At 37.2% G+C, this 18,118-nt stretch overlaps 1 protein-coding gene across 1 annotated transcript in view; it reads right to left on the bottom strand.

The window, feature by feature from the left end:
- Nucleotides 1-363: 363 nt before the first annotated feature.
- LOC148651334 (ATP-binding cassette sub-family A member 13-like) overlaps nt 364-18,118 on the bottom strand; it is a 123,025-nt gene continuing 105,270 nt past the window's right edge. The window contains 2 exon segments of the mRNA XM_088602304.1: nt 364-570; nt 11,663-11,781. Of these exon segments, the coding sequence (XP_088458430.1) occupies nt 364-570; nt 11,663-11,781 (326 nt within the window).

Below are 18,118 nucleotides of genomic sequence, written 5' to 3'. Positions count from 1 at the left end.
TAACTCCTCATTTGTTACAGATTTGGCATCTATAAAAGACATTCTCCGTGAGCTACAAGGCCTCTCCCTGAAACTCCAGACATCTCTGGTAGACTCCAGTTGTCACATTCAGCAGACCATCGATATCTTGACAGCCATGAAAGACACCAGCAGTAAATTCGAAGTGAAGGCCGAACAGTGCTTGTCACTGGGCATGTTTAAAAATGTTGAAATCTCAGAGGGTACAGGAAAGATAAACCGGCTCCAGTTCTATCACTCTGTGATCAATAGCCTTACAAAGCGACTCCCTGAATCTGAATTAGTCCAGATGCTGAAACAGCTGGATAAGTGCTAGTGGCTACAGGATCATGATGTCTTAATTCTTTACGGGGAAAGTGAAGTTTGCGTACTTGCTAAACCACTGGGTGAACCCGTCAGAGAGGCAGTGGAGGAATTCCATGACTGGTAATTACAAGGCAAAGCATCAGGGAAGACGCTGGGAAAACTTTCTACAGCAGGCCGGACATACCTCGCCACCTCAGCCGATTGCGAGCGGGGGTTTTCTGCCTTGAATGACACTGATAGAAAATCCTGCAACAGGTTGTGGGAACAAAGCCTCTCTTCACTTCTTTTTGTTGATCTGAATGGACCTCCTTTGGAGAGTTTTTCTCCTATGCTTTTTGTATAATCTTGGGTTAAAGTAGGCCACCTCTTGTCCACTTCATGGGCAACAGGACGGACATCTGTGGTCACTTCTATTTTAAGGTAAGAGTAACTCCTGTTAAATTATAACTATATAATCCAATGCTCACTTTGTATGAGTTAGTTGACTGGCCTTTATTGCCTAATGCGTTGTCCCCCCCAACCAGGGGTGAGCTCCCCCCTAATGCCAAGATATAATTCGCACCCTGGACTCAGCTATGCTAGGATTTTTGTCTGCGGGTAGAAGACGGCACTGGGACGCATTCAGAGCTCCCGACACAGATTGAAATGAGTATAGGAACGCAGTCACCAGCTTTATTAAATATTGCGCTGACATTTGTGTACCAGAAAAGAAAATTAGGACATTTCCCAATCAATCATATGGTTCAACAACGACATTTGCAATAAAATAAAAAATAGATCCACCGCGTTCAAATTGGGGGACATAGAGCTGTACAGGGAATCACGGTAAGCATTAGAGAAAGCCATAAAACGCACTAAATGGAACTACAGAGTGCAGCTTGAAACGCTGACAACCGGAGGCTATGGCAGGGATTACAGTCAATCACAGGCTACAAGGGCTGCAGCCAGGAGATCGACATGACCAACACATCTCTGCCGGACGAGCTGAACCATTTCTATCCCCGCTTTGATGTGTACAGGGTGAGATTTTTCTGAAACTCTCAGAGCAGGACATGCAGAAGACTCTGAGTAGGATGAAAATCCATAAGGCTCCAGGGCCTGATGGGATACCACCCCGAGTCCTTAGGACATGTGCAGCCCAGCTCACCACAGTGTTTCCGGACATCTTTAACTCCTCCCTGTCACAGTCCATTGTCCCCACCTGCTTAAAAAAAACAATATTGTTCCACTCCCCAAAAAGGAAAAAGTGACGTGCCTGAACAATTACCGCCCAGTTGCATTAACATCTGTGGTGATGAAATGCCTGGAGAAGCTGGTTTTGTCACACATCAACTCCCTGGACCCCTTGCAGTTCGCCTTCCAGAACAACAGATCAGTTGATGATGCTGTCTCCCTGGCTCTACATACAGCCTTGGAACACCTGGACACTAAGAACTCATATGTAAGAATGCTGTTTGTGGACTACAGTTCAGCATTCAATTCCTTCATACCCAGTCAACTGGTGACAAAGCTCAGGGGATTAGGTCTGTGCAACTCTGTCTGCAACTGGCTGCTGGACTGCCTAATCAAGAGACCACAGATGGTGCCGATAGGTAATAAAACATCAACACCACTCACCCTGAGCAATGGAACTCCACAAGGCTGCTGTCTGAGTCCAAGCTTGTACTCCCTGTTCACTCACGTTTGCACAGCAAGACACAGCAACAACCGCATCATTAAATTTGCGGATGACACCACTATAATAGGCCTGATCATCGATGATGATGAGTCCACTTACTGGGATGAAGTTGTACAGCTGCTTAGGTGGTATCTTGGCAATAACCTGGACTGGAACGTAAATAAAACAAAAGAGCTAATAGTGGACTTTCGGAGACACAGGCCACACACTCACAGCCCACTCAGTATTGATGGAACGGAAGTGGAAACAGTCACCAACTTTAGGTTTTTGGGAATTCACATTTCTAATGGTCTAACCTGGACTGTGCACATGGACTCTATCTTGAAGAAGGCTCAGCAGCGCCTTTATTTCTTGAGGTGCCTCAAATGATGGGGGATGCCAGTACCTGCGCTGGTGAACTTCTATCGCTGCACCATCGAGAGCATCCTCACCAACGGAATCACCGTGTGGTACAGCAACACCTCTTCTCGAGAAAGAAAGGCACTGCAGATAATGTTGAATGTGGCCATGAGATCATCAGCTGTGGTCTGAACGAGTTTAAGCAGCTCTATGAGGACCGTTGCCGTGGTAGAATTCTTCATCTCCAGTCATTGTTTAGATGTCTGCATTGTTTACATTCAAACTCACTTTACTGTACTTGTTTGCTTGTACATTGTCTACTGTTTGTATATTGTTTGTATATTGTCTTGATGGACTGTCTGCACTTTGTGTTTTTACACTTGTTTTAATAATCGAGAGACTTCCTGTAAGTAAGAATTCAATTGTACCAGTACATGTCCCTTCTTCATATTGCTTGACTAATTTTAAAAACCAAGTTATAAATGCAGACGCTCCCTCGGTGCCGCGCCGGGTGTAAATATCAAAATATACATACCCAACACTGATTGTACCCATCTGTCATGCAAATAAAACACCTTGAATTGAATTGAATTGAGGGAGAGAGGGAGGAGGGGGAGAGAGATAACCAGGACTCAAGGCAAATAAGATACACTCCACAGGCATTCACAACAGCAACATATGAAACGTTTGCACGTATAGTTAAGTTATTACTTGGTTTTCAAAGTGCAATGAAATACAATATTGTTGTTGTTGCTGTTCTTGTTGTTTTTATCCTGTAAAGCGTTTTGAGAAGCCACCTTTAAAGGCGATATATACTGTAAAAGCGCTGATTCTTATGGAATGTGTTCCGCCGGGGATTCAAATTTTTTATTTTTTAATCGCGTATCTAAGGAAATCTCAGTTTAACTTTGTTCATGAACAAACAGTGGCATGTTACATTATTATTAGTTTTTTGTTAACAAGGCTCGCCAGCTAATGTGAATCGAAACCTGTCTTTCTAGCTTTTAAAGTCGTGCGATGTGTAAACCACAATTCAAATAGTGAAAAAGAGACCTGACTGACAAGATTTAAGATGTGGCTGTCAATGTTGGATTAAAAAAAACACATTGCCCGACGTTTGTTGCATTGCTTGAAAAATAACTTTATTTCGAGAGACTTGATAAGTAATTCAAGTGTTTTTTTTAACTTCCTGAAAAACAACTAATAATTTAACTATATGTGCAAACGTTTTATGATATGTCGCTGTTGTGAATGTCTGTGGACATGTGCTGGCTGGACAGGAGGCTCCACTGTACACAGAGAGGGGCGGGAGGAGGGGACAAGCCGATACATACTCTTAGAGTTTGATTAATAGGGAATATAATACAAAAATATAGTACTAAAAATAAGATACACTCTACAGACATTCACAACGGCGACTGTCTGAAGATAGGACACAGTGGCTCAGGCACCCGCTGAATGGAAAAGGGGCACTTCTACTACTGTTCTGTATGGCTAATACTAAAGCCAATACTGGCTCAATACCCTCAATGGGCTTTGACGTGCTAATGCGTTGGTTTAACAGTCCGGGTGTGGCAAGCTTCCAATGTCAACTCGACTCGATTGGAAGACAATGAACGTATTTTAGCCCTAAATGAATTAATAGCAAACATGGTTTACATAAAATACATTTTTCCAAGAAAGTTTATAATAATACGATCTATAGTTGAAATCTGAGCCTAAATATAAAGGAAAAGCATTTTCAGAGAGCAATCACGCTGTGTTTATGTAGAAAAAGCGATTAGGTTTATGAGCAATCTAATTACCTATTCGCTTAAAACGCTATATAAAATTAAGTTTAATAAGAGATGAATGATCAGTGTCGCAGTTTAAATAATTTTTGTAGGAGGGCTTGGACAGATTCCAAGTGCATTTTTGCAATTTACGTTGCATTGTCCAATGTTCTGTTGTAATACAGTTTAGAATACAGTTAGTCTAAGCTTTATCATCTTATTTAAAATACATTTTTTGAATCCCCGGCGGAACACACTCCATAAGAATCAGCGCTTTTATACAGTATATCACCTTTAAACACATATATTTACGATTTAAATCAAAAAGCGATTCAAATCAATATAAATGTTTATTTTGTAACGCATAGGTGACTATTCATTGTTATTAAAAAGAGTTAAATTCGATCATGTTGTGATATTTAGAAATATAAATTTGTTTGGTGCGAGTGAGGTTTTATTTAATCTCTGACCAAGGGAAACGTTTCATTTTTTCAAAGAAATGTTTGTTAAAAAATAAAGTCATAGTTCCATGGGATTCAATCACAGACCATGTGACATGGGAGTCAGGAAACTAACACACAGCGCTACCAGATTTGATAACGCTATAAAAACGCTATAAAATAATGTGACTAGGCACAGAACAAGTTTACAGCACAGTACAATAATAAATGCTGACCATGACTTTAGAAGCATAAATTACCTTACACTCAATTTAAACACAAGCTGTCTTTAGCCCTCTAAGCTGGTTCATACAGAAATGTAGAAATGCATTAGCCTGATTATGATTAAAAAACACATAATTAAACACGCGTTTGCGATTTAAATCAGAACACGATTTAAATCAATATAAATGTTTATATTGTAACGCATACTGTCCAGCCTCCATTTCTCTATAAAAATTTACTCTATTGCACACACACACACACAATAGAAGCAGGAAGCAGAAGCAGGGACCGTTGTCAGAAGGGAAGAAGGTGACTATTCATTGTTATCAAAAATGACTTAGAATCGATCATGTTGTGATATTTTGAAATATAAAAGTCAATTGATTGTCCATAATATCGCTATTCTATTTTTTTGAAGAAATGTTTGTTAAAAGAAAAGTCCAGCACCAGCTGGATTTGAACACACAACCCGTGAGTTGGTAGTCAGGCACGTAGACCAGTAGGCTACAGGGGAACTCGCATGAACAGGGAGGCGAAACAGCCCTACACAGCCCTGTCGCAGTACACAAATATAATCATATCGTTATTAAATTCTTTAGATACGCGATTCCATATTAGCAGAAAAGCTTAAAACTACCACTTTTTCACACGCTATTTCACATGCTAGTTAAATACTTCGATGCTTAAAATCGTTAGGGAGAAATGGAATACCGGTGTGTATTTTTCCTTTAAAGTACCGATTCCTGGAATCCGACTGGCTGACACCCTTCTGAAGTGGTTCCATAAAATCTGGTATACGGAAAAGAAAGCGTTGATACATACAAGTATCTTTTAATACAGTCTTTGCTGTGCTCTTGAGGATCCTTGTGATATTTTGAGCTCTAGTTGAATGATAAGTGTCACATTTTAAATCATTTTTGTAGTTAGAAATTATGAAACGCCCTGTTAAAAGCAAGGAAGTTTTTATGCCCGTTGAAGTAAAACAAAATGCCTGAAAAAGTATGGCTTGGACAGATTCCAAGTGCTTGTACAAATGTGCTAAAGAAATTATACTTTGAGTATTCAGCTTGTCCAAAGTCATTCATTATTAATACTATTAGTAATATCTTCGGTAAAGGCTTTGATGCATAAATATTTCTGATAAAGGTAGGTTGTGTACTTTTGTCCAACTGAGCAATCTTGGTTTCATAAAATATACCAACATTTTAATGACTGATGATTAACATGCTGTAATACACAGTTCAAAATTAAAAGCTCAAATGCTGTACATGAGAGGTTAAGCTCCCCCTGGCGGTTTTACAAGGTGACGCCGGATAGTTTCCGGCAGAGCGTCAATGACGCGCGATTAACCACGTGACACTGCGTGACACCGCGTGATACCGTGACACGCCCACCGGGGTATGCCGCGAAATACCCCACCCATTTTGAATGGCTGCATCTGTATGGCAATAAAGTTCAAGTTCAGGAACACTTCTTCGTTTCCTACACTGACTTTGCCCCTGACCTCTTCTAGCGATACATCAATAACTGAGTCCGTGCTGCCAAATTCTTTAAAGACCACTTCACCAACTTCCACCTATCCCTCAAATATACAGTTAACATATCTTCCACTACTATTCCGTTTCTAGACATCAACTTCGCCATTAACTACTCCAGACTCTCCACTGATTCACACAACTATCTCCTGTATAGCTCATTTCACCCCAAACATACTAAAAACTCTCTTTCACAGTTCCTTCGGCCACGATGACTCTGCAGCGACTACATCGATTTCCAGAATCCAGACCCTCAAAATGTACTCTTTTTTCATCAACAGATAAATGTTTTTGACAGGGCCAAAATCACCTCTTGGATCATCAACCCGATCAGGATCTCCTGCCATAACAACTGCATTCCTTTGGTGCTTCCCTACCACCCTAACCCACTTCCTATCCCCAGGACTATTAACCACAACTTTTCCATCCTACAGGATGATCCCTCCATTGGGGCCCTCTTTTCTAACCGCCCCATCATCTCATATCGCAGACCACCTAATCTGCGTAACCTCCTTGTTCACAGCTCCCTTGACCGACTTCAACAACCATCCACACCAGGCACTTTCCCTTGCAACAGAGCTCGCTGTATCACCTGCAAGTACACATCCAACACCACACTCATTCAAGGCCCCTCGGAACAATTCCGGATCACCCAGATGGCATCTTGTACCTCCAGCAACCTTATTTACTGTATCTCTTGCAGTAAATGCCCAGCCATCTACATTGGAGAAACAGGAAGGAGACTCGGAGACCGCTTCAGAGAACAAGTCAGGGCTGTGAAGATTAAAGATCTCTCCAAGCCAATTGTTTCTCATTTCACCTCTGACGGCCACGACCACTATCTCCGTCTGTGTTCTCAAAGACGGTTTTCCGGACTCATACATCAGAAAGACTGCCGAAACCAAAATTATTCTGCAGCTAGGATCACACCTTCTCCCTTCTCTTAACGACAGACTACTGTTCTTTTAAATTTTCTCCATTCATTGGAAGTTTCATTTCACACCTCTCTACACCTAATCTGACTTCACACCTGTTGATTAGCCTTTCTGTCCCCTGCTCCCGCCTCTCACTCCTCCTCCCTCCCAGCCTTTGTTCTCCTGCTACATTACCTTTGCCTACTGCCTTATCTCTCTCACACCTGAAGAAGGCTCCACGGACGAAACTTTGTGTTCTCTTTCTTCTTTTTTTCCAGTATGGAATAAACCTATTACTTGTTCATTTGCAGCCTACGCATGCTGACGCAGCTACCCACCTGAACTACTACAGCCCACACTCATACCACAGCCAGTTGTCCACACAGATAGCACCCCAGGTCCAGATTTACAGTAACTCCATGGCCCCAGCACTGCAAGGCAGCAAAGCTAACCACTATGCCACTGTACTGTCCCTAGAGGGGATCCAAGTGATGAAAAACAAATCAGTTATGACATGAAAGTTTAGGGTGACATGCTGGTAGTGTTGTGATTAGGGTGATGTGTGTGCTTGCGCTCTCACACATTTACTGTGTATAGATATTTAATTAATAATGATATAGTGCACTTTCAATCTACTGAGGTAAATTAAATGGGTATTTGTCTTGATTTCTCTGTCTGGAATAAAGAGTACTTATATAACAATTAGGAATCCCATTTACTGGTCATTCACAGAAACTTTTTTTTAGCTGAAAGTGTCTCACTATGTCTACAGACCTCTATAAATAATGTTTGACATTTAATGGGTAGAACATAAATGGGTTCTATTTGTATTACGCATGGTTCTTTTTTATTTATGTGGCATTTCAAAGAAGCTAATTTAGCAGTACTTCCTTTTATCTACAGTCTATAGGTTATCAATAATGCATTTCCGCTGCTAAGATTCATTTGCTTTTGTCTACTGTGCTTGAAGGAAACAGGCTGTGCTTTTAGTTTAGTTTCTCTTTGGCTTTCTCCATTTCACCAATTCCAAAAAATGATGTTTCATTGAGAAAGCCTTTCTCTGCCACCCACTCTATCCTTAATTGATTATATTGTAATTGTAAATCAATTTCCATAGCCCCATAGCTGAATTATAGTGGCAGATTTATTCTCTCTATAGAATTCCTGTTATTTTGTCATGTTCTTAGTACAAACTAAATTGCACATTTTAGCAGGTTTACATAAGATCCCAGCAGTTTTTGATGTTGGCAGTGTTTATATCATTTTTGAGCAGCACAGCACACACAACAGTAGGTGTGTGTGTGATTATTAAAGGTGGAATCATTTAGGACTTCAATCAATACTTTTAAACATTGCCATATGGGCTTTTAAAAATGTTCTACAGAGTTCTAGAGGAAATGCACTGCAAATACAAACTGTAGGAGCACAGACCTTTTGTCCAATTAAATAGTAGCATGTCTTATGCCACAGAATATGCTACAGTATTTATTTAAGAAATTATTCTTCTCCAGTGTTATTTTTATTTATTTTTTACATGGATAATGCTTTCAAACTTCTTTATATACTGTATTTCCTGTCTTTTAAGTTGACATAAAATTGAAAAAGTTTTAAAAACAGATTTACTTCTGCTCTCTCTGCACCATTTATTATTGTCCTTATTTAGTACACACTGAACATACCAAATCCTTATCTGGTGATATCCCATTCTTACCTTGATTTGTAGCTGAACTTTCCACATTTGAATCACCAGTGTATTGTAATGATATATTTTTTTAAATATCACCTTAATTACTTATTTGTATTTACTACATTCATCTTTATGTAATTAAATTAATATAGCATATATGCATAAAAGTAATTTATTTATCAAATAAATATGTGTCCATAAAATACAAGTCCTCATCCGCTTAGATAATGTCAGTGAAGTCACTAGGGACTTGTGAAAAAAAGGTGGTCGGACCCTATGCGGTGCTGAGAGTAGGTGTCCAAAATCCTAGGAGTGAGAGGCAGTATACGAGGTCGGGGTAAGCAGGCTTGGTCGGGTTTCTGGAGAGTCAGATCAAGAGTATACTAATCCAAAAGACGTTAGGCAGAGACGAAGTCGAAGCCGGAGATAAAGTTGGGTCGGGTATCCAGAAATCAGGTCATAAAGGTATCCAAATCCAATAACCACTAGAGAAAAATGAAGACGTAACCGAAGAAAAAACAGGGTCGGAATCCAGAAGTCAGATCAGTAAGGTACGCGCACAAGAGAAAGGCTAAAGTTGATCTCAACAGTGAGAGAGGACTGATAGGAGTGAGAGGGTATAAGGAGTGGGGCGGAGCGGTGGCTCTGTAGCTAAGGATTTGCGTTTGTGGCTAGAAGGTTGCTGGTTCAATTCCTGCAGCCGGCAGAGGAATCCTACTCCGCTAGACTCCTGAGCAAGGTCCTGAACCCCAACTGCTCCAGGGGCGCTGTACAATGGCAGACCCTGTGCTCTGACCCCAGGCTCTCTCCCTATCTGTGTGTCTCATGGAGAGCAAGCTGGGGTATGTGAAAAGATAATTCCTAATGCAAGAAATTGTAAAGGGTTAATAAAGTAATGTTATATATATATATAATAAATGGGGAAAATGGGCATGAGCAGTGCTAATGCTTAACTAGGATGCAGGTGTTGATGCTGAGAGTACAGTTTGTGACAGATAATATGTCCTTATTATGAATTATAAATAATTATAATTATTATTATTATAAATAACACATTATAAATAAAAGGTGTTGCAAATATGCTCTGAAACACCAAACCTGGATTCTATATTGTTGTAAATTGTTAAAGTGATCTCTCATTTCCAGCTTACTTTCTTCTTCAAAACTTCCTCATGCTAAGAACATTGCTAAATAGCAATTCAATCCATGTACTTTCACATTCGCAAATCAGTTTCAAATCCTCCAAAGGCATTTAAAAGTGGACACACTTCTGCCATGCTGAGTGCCTGATGGACTCTGATGCTCAGAAATCACAGCCTCGTTTTTGCTCTCTCTAAACAGTGTAGCTTGTTCTCTATTCCCACAACAATTTTTCACTTGTGTGAAAAACTGGTTTGTTTCACTGTGTATTCTGAAGAAGTGAATTTTGAATAACTGTCAGGCTCTGTTGTAGTTTTCTTTGATAAATTGTAAAAATTCCAAATTGAAATCTCCCAAAATAAATAAGACAGCAAACTCTCTAATAATAAAGCCAGGTATTTTTTATGGTGTTCTGACTACCTGGATGAGAATTTCGTTCCCAGTCTGGTTTGAAAAAAGAGCTTTCTCAGTCACATCTTTGGAGATGATAAAGATGAATGATGATATTGTAAGTGATGGGGTCTGATCTATTTTCTCTTCTTTCTTGTCCTTCTGCTTCTGTATTTATGCTGTGGTCCATTCCTCTGGAGAACAGCTTAATGACCTCTGTAGGAGTGGCTAAGTTACTGTTGGTTATTTATTCTTTAATATGGGTGTCTTAATGATTTATGGTGAAGTTAATTAAACTGAATTAACTATTCACCCTTTGATTACCTGTGTCCTCCTAAATGGTTATTTGCCTCCTAACACAGGAGAGCTACAGTACATAAATACAGAAAAAAACTATTTCAATTATTGTAAACACTCTAAGTAAAGCAATCAAGCTGCCAAGTCCAAACCTCGATTACCATGCTGAAACTTAGTTGCCTCACTATAATGTCCTTACATTTTGTTTCCCTTCTTATTGCTACCCCATGTTGTCTAGAATTTGTGAATGTTAATTTTTTATGTGTCATAAACACCCAAGTCTTTTTCATAAGTAGACTCTTTTATTTCAGTGTTCACAGTTTTGTATTTATTACTTATCTATAACATTTGGAATTTTATCTGCTGATTCTGCAGTATTTGATAATCCTCCTAATTTAATATCATTCAAACTTGACTTGTATCTGTACTCTTTTTTTCTATTTATGAATCAATTTTCCATCTAAACATGCACATTTTCCTGATTTCTACTGCTTGCAACTTGAAACTATTTTTTCTGAGGAAATTTAAATGCCTTCTGAAATCCTAAATGCATCATACAGTACCATACCCTCTGTGTAACCATTTCTGTTGCTGCTTGTTCAAAGACCTGTAACATGGTGGTTAGGCAAGAACGAGCTTTTTTTAATAGATGATGTTCTAGTTTAGTATCAATAAGTTTACATGTAGTTACATGTCAGATTTATTGGTCTGTAATTATTTTGTGTCGTTTCATCACCCTTGTGATGGGTGCTACTTTAGCAGTTTTCAAGTCCTGGATAGTAGCCTTGTCTTGAGTGAATATTAGAAGAGTTGCATCAGTGAAGTGTTAAGCACATCTCTTGTCTCCTTGACTACAACTTGTAAGATACTAGTACCTACTGTCACGAAGCTCCAAGCCCTGGACCCAGATGAGCAGGATACCGTTGTGAAGCCAATGCCATCAGGTCTCTCCTGGACCCACTGGTAGGCGGGCTTCTGGGTGCCCATTTTCCAATGCTGAGCCCAGAATGGTAGGAGCATCTGGCTTATATAGGGAGGGGCTGGAATAGGAGGCAGGTGCAGAAAAATCAACCAAAACGGGAAAGAGCCGGAGCACCCTTAAAAGGAGGGACTTAGGGTCGTGACACCTAGTAACTGAAACACTTCTGCCTCTCCTATGCTAGTCCTTTTTAATACAATACCTTTGTCCTTCTTCTGCCAGGAGCATGTCCTTGAAACCTCTTATTTCATAAATATCTGAGTGAAATATTTATTTTGTACATCAACCATTTATCTATCATTATATACAAAATAACTATTTTTGTCCTGGATATATATTTAACTTAATCTTTCAGAAACATTTTGCTGTTTAGTCCTGTAAGATTTCTTTATCATTACTTTAAGCCTCAATTGCACTAATTCTTTCCAATTACAGTATCTCTTGGCCTTTCTAAAATCCATGGCCTACAGTATAACCTAACTATATGTTTATGCAGTAAACTTTGAAAATAACCTGGACCTTCACCATTCAGTGTCTAATACATTGCTGTTTAAAGAGGATTTCAGTTATTTGTAGAGTATTAGTTAGCACAAGTCACAGAATTCTGGACATACTAAATCGTACCTCTGAAGATATCCGAGTAAAGCATGACATAATCAGATTTTGATTAAATAAAGGCATTTATCAATTTTGCATCATATGATAAGTAGAGCAAGGGTCTTAACTGGACATTGTTATGCAGGTTGAAGAAAGATACCTGTTTGACATTTCTATCATGAACTTCAAAGGACAATCCAGTGTCATGGCGAGCAGCAATGTTTCTGACTTGCATCAGATGTTGAATCTCAGGGCATCAGCAGCAGCACTGAAGTCCCCAACTTGAACATAACCTCAGTCTTGTCACAGTGATTGCTCAGTTTGTTGTGTTTCCATATTTATTTCCAATACTATATCTAGTATCTTACTTCCTTTGTGAAAATAACTCTCTGAATGATATACTGTAATAATATTTTTTTTTCTTTCTGGAGGAGGGATGTCTATTGTACAAGTAGTGAAACTTCATGCGTATGCTGATTTTTCAATCAATACTTACAACAATTCAAATGTAATGGGTATTGGTTCTTTTTACAATCACTGTAATTTCAAATGTTTTGGAGATTTTATGTCAGTAAAATTATCATTATAAGTAGTATTCTGCTTCTTTCCTGCTGTGCAGCCAGTGGGCTGTGTTATAAAGTAAAGTAAAAGTCATGACATTGAGAAACAAGTCTGAGAATTTTGTAGTACTTAGAATTTAATCGAATAATAATGGTGAGGTAGGAGATACTTCAACCTTAAAATGTTGTGAAATAAATGTATTTACTTTCTGATTGCTTTTAGAAGTTTAAAGACATGCATCCATTTTATTTTGTTTCACGACGGTATTCTAAGAAAATATTAGAAGAATAGCAACATGTCAAAAACACTTACAGTATTTTGTTCTGGATTTAGATTTCAGTTTGCTGTAATACAGTACATAACATCAATTTGTGTTTCTCATACATGAATGAAAAAATGTGTAAGCTACCACAAGAAATGCTATGTTTATGTCATAGTAAGCACAGAACAATTCTCTCTTCCAACATACTTCTTTGTTTCTACCGATATACGATATATACGATATATTGATCCTATTTGTTCTATATAAAACATATTAAATGTATTATTACTAAAACTAATATTTAATATAGTGCTTTTCATGTCTATATATATTAGCCATTCACATATTGTAAAATTATTTAACTGCATAAGCTAGGGTTCATATCTGTACAGTATAAAATCTGTTATTCCAATAAGCAATAAATAACAAATCCACTACGCTGAAATCCGCTTCAGCTCTTGAGTGTCCAGGAAAAGTAATAACACCATAAGGTGCTCATTATAAAATATTGACCCTGTTAGAGCATTACTCTAAATTTGGAAACAGCCAAAAGGTACAGTATCAATCTCTTTGATCAAAGGAACCGATGTACTTAATGTTGTTGGACCACAGATTTGAACTGCATACAGATAAACTTCTTTGTACCTAAGATACAAAGAACAATCAAGAATCAAACCTACATTACATTGGAACAGTCATTTAAATTGATTAAAAAACATTTCTAAACAAAAGTATTTCTAATCAATAAATAATGAACGGGTTGTAACTGGCTAAACAAATAATATGTTACAAGTTCCTTAGAAAAGGTTATTAGATGTATTGAATTAGAAGATACACTTCTGACAATGCATTTAATTTGTATCATACTGTAGCTCTTTGGTTCTCCTATTATATGATAAGTGTTTTAATAAATCATTTTGGAGTAGAATATTGATTTTTAAAACTTTAATTGTTAATGAAAATGACCGTTTTTATAAAATGAGCAATACAAGCTGGATGACACTGTTATTTATAACCTTTCTTATTTTAACTGTGAAAAAGCTCCTTTAATTTTTATTTTATGTACGATAAGGCAGTTAGCATGAACATACTTAAATAAAGTCTTATCTATCTACTTGTACTGTACAGTATATAAACTCAGCTCTCAAAATTTAAAAGATTAAGATTTCAATAAAAAATAACATTTAAACTTGGGTAGAAAACAATGTGAAGGGAGTGGGTTATTGGAGAAATGTTTTTTTTTGTTTTATTCAAAAACTCCAACATTTTAAAACAAAATACAACACAAACCTAGTGATCCCCACGAGTTAATATAAAAATAACACTAGTGGATCTACAAGGTTTTGCACATGCCACAGTTACTGTTTTATTTTTTTCAATCTGTTGAATTCAGCAAATAAATAGTAACTCTGCATTAATATCTGCAGAAATATATCAAGTTTAAGTTTGTTTGCTGCAGAGGTTGTGTTAACTTGTTTTCACTTAGAAAATTAACAGAACATGTACAGTAATTTGGCCAGGGGTGCATACAACTGTAAATATGGGAAAGATGTAAGGTGTCTAAAAATGAACACAACAGATGAAAAATCTAATGATATAGAAAGTTTAGACATTGTATTGTGCAACGACTGTGTTCTGGCAGCTTTGTTTTTGATTTGAAGCAAAAAACATGGAAAAATACTTCAAATTAAAAAAAAATCTTGGATCTGTCCATCAAGCTTTACCGTCCTGTTCAGGAACTTTTTCCAATTTTAATTCCAGACTTTACTTTATGTCTTTATAGATGGTCAATGACAATTGGTTATTGAAGTATTGATAACAGTAAACTAAAAGAGAACTGGTGATGTCTCCTAATGTCACATTGTCCATTTGAAATGCACTTTAGATTATTAACTGCTGAATGACACACCAACAACAACTTACAGGTCACTATGTTTGTGGGAATGATCACTCTTGATGATAAAACATGAATCATGCCTTTGAATGTTTAAATGGGATAAAAAATCAATATGTTCTAACACATAGCTTCAATGTATTAATAGTTATTTTTCGTTTGCCATCTGCCATCTGGCCCTGTTAATCTAAAGTATATAATAAAACTGTAGCAGCTTGGAAAAAGCTATGGATGACCACGGATGGATGAGTGGCATAGACAAGCAGAGAAGCATAAATTAGTTTTTGAGATTTTGCACAGATAAAAGCATGCAGGACGTTGACCTAACTAGTTCTGAAAGCTAAAGTTAATTAAGTAAAGCACAAAATATTAATATCCAAAAATGAAACGTATTCAGTAATTACAGTACAATTTATTTAAGAAACTTTTAAATACACATCAAGTTTTGCATCCTGTGAATTGTACTTTTTATAGAGAGAGAGATGATAAGACTTTATTGATCCCGAAGGGAAATTGTATCATTTTAGCAATGATAGACTTATACATAAAGAAAGAAAAACAATTTAGTAATGTCTAGAGCCATAAATGAAATATTTATCTGAATATTAACAAATATTTTCAACATTGAAAAAAATGTAAAGCTCTCAAATGACAGTGAATGATTTGCGGAATGTTGTCAGGAGAAGCCTCTGAAGTTGACTCCAGCAACTTTCCAGGCTACTGTAGGTTTGCAAGTGGCACCATCTCTCTTGTTAACATTAAGCTCCTGTTAAGCTTCAAAAGACGAAACATTTGCTGAGTGGCTGCTGCAGAGGAAGATTCCCCAATTTTAGATTAGATGGACAGAAACAATTGGGGATTTAAAATTGTCTAGTATATAAAATGAATAAGTGTTGTACTAATGTTCTAAAACCAGTTTACCTTAAATAATAAGTCTAGTATTTTGCTTAATTTTTACATCAAATTAACAGTCTTGTGGGTAGCAGTAAATATGCACATTTGTGTAACGTGTAAGGGTAACATCGTAAAGTACATACAGTATACACAATTTTGATAAACTGTAGTAATGTTAAGGATTACTTGTCTCAGTTTACTGTATAAGAACAATAATCTATAAATATAAAAACTATAAATGGACTATCATACGTGATAAATCTTTCTTCTTTATATTTGTCAAATACAGAAGATACCTTTTTGAGAAAAAAAAGATATTTGTGCAGTGGTTAAATCAGGGGACTAAAAAATCACCATGAATACCAATAATATAAAATTAGTTTAAGGACTACGTGTATTAAGTGTCAGTATAAACTGAACTACAGAGAATGAATTTTATTTTTTTTCCTTTAAGGCATATCAGTGCCTCAGTCTGTCAGTGGCCTCCTACACACAGACGTGTTGGTGCTCAGCGGATTCCTGGTGTGAGGCCTCCTCCTGCTGAATTACAAAGTCATTGAAAACCTAAAGTAATACAGAGAAATACATAGGAATTGGTTAGGATCATGTATTAATCAGTGGTCTAAAATGATTATTACTAGTACTAGCTATCTGTAGAGAATTATTATAAACAGGCAGACAAGTTAAGTCAATTCAAACTTAAATTGAGATTATTTGTTAGTTTGTGTTTTTGTTTGTCCTAGTTATAATGCATTCCCCTATGCATTTAAATAAATGTAATCCTTGATCTTTTTTTACTTTTTCTTCTAAATTTTCTGAGTCGAACGCCTTTATAAACACAATGACAAAGTAATGCAAATTAATAAAATTCTGATGGTCCAACTCCCTGAAAGCATTTATGGAAGAAAATACTGTACAGTATATAGTAACTTCCAAACATGAAATTTGAGGCACCACCTGCCAAAACCAAATGTAAATAGATTGGGCAGTAGTGTCTTTAAACATTTAACAGTAAACAAGAGCAATTAGCTGTTGGTCTCAATGGCATACAGTGAAGGAGGGAATTGAGTTAAACATTTTTGTTTGTGAAAAAAGTGTCTGAAATGTTTATGGTCTATCTAAACCTATGACATTTGTGCTTACTTGCACCATGGTCAGTTCTAGAGAGCTTGTCAAAGACTATGCTTGTTTTCTTTATTTTGCAGCAAATGTTCAAAGCTGCTAATGACAGGATATTTAGTAGTCGTGGAGAAATCAAGATACCCCTTGCAAAGATGCAGTACCATTCCCCAAGGCTAATCAGCTAAATATAAGAAATCATTTATAAATATCTACTCTCTTCCTCTCTGACCTTTTGAAAAATATACTTTTCGCTTCCTAGAAATGCACTTGGCATGTCAGCCAGTGAGAAGGGACAAATTAATTCACTGACCATAAATAAATGCTTCTACAGTTATATTGGGTTGCTATGGACACCGCACCCTGTGAAAGCTCTCCCTGTATGTACTACTTGATTTGCAGTTGCAATATGTCAGTTTTGATTTTGTTACATTACATACAGTAAGCATACAATAAGATGCATTGCTGAGCCCATTTTTGACAGTGAATCTTTCACTCACTAGATGTTTAATAGTCTCCTTAGTTATTTAATATTTAATTTTTAATAGTATGGATAATCACCCACTAGAAAATTTTAATGGATATATACAGTACAGTATATTTAAATAGACCATATTGACAGTGGAAGATTTACCTCTCATGTCTGATTTCCGGTACTGCTAGGGTAAAGCCAAGAATATGTTATCACACTGCACGAGGTCTAGCAGGTTGAAATGGTTCAGTAATGAAGCAAACAAGCAGGTACACATTTCTATTTCCAGGTAGCAGAGATGTGGAATAATATATACTTCCAACAGTGACATTCCCTGCAGCACTGACAGCCTCTCAGCCACCTATTCCCAAATGAGTGTGATTTTAAAAAACAGGATCCAATGTGTTGCATTTTCACTTTAAAGCAAGAGATAAAAAAAGCATTGCCTTTACACCAATTTTTAAAAAGGCCCATTAAAGAAAAAATAACTCTAGATGGAGATTAGAGATTACAGCATAGTACTGTGTTTAATCAAATATTTTTAGGACATTTAATGATGATTATGTCTTTGCCCAAACCTCTTAAAAGATCTGAGACAT

This window comes from Lepisosteus platostomus, chromosome 12, assembly GCF_059453375.1.
Source record: "Lepisosteus platostomus isolate fLepPlt1 chromosome 12, fLepPlt1.hap1, whole genome shotgun sequence".
Taxonomy (NCBI): Eukaryota; Metazoa; Chordata; class Actinopteri; order Semionotiformes; family Lepisosteidae; genus Lepisosteus; species Lepisosteus platostomus.
This window is presented reverse-complemented; position numbering and strand designations above follow the sequence as displayed.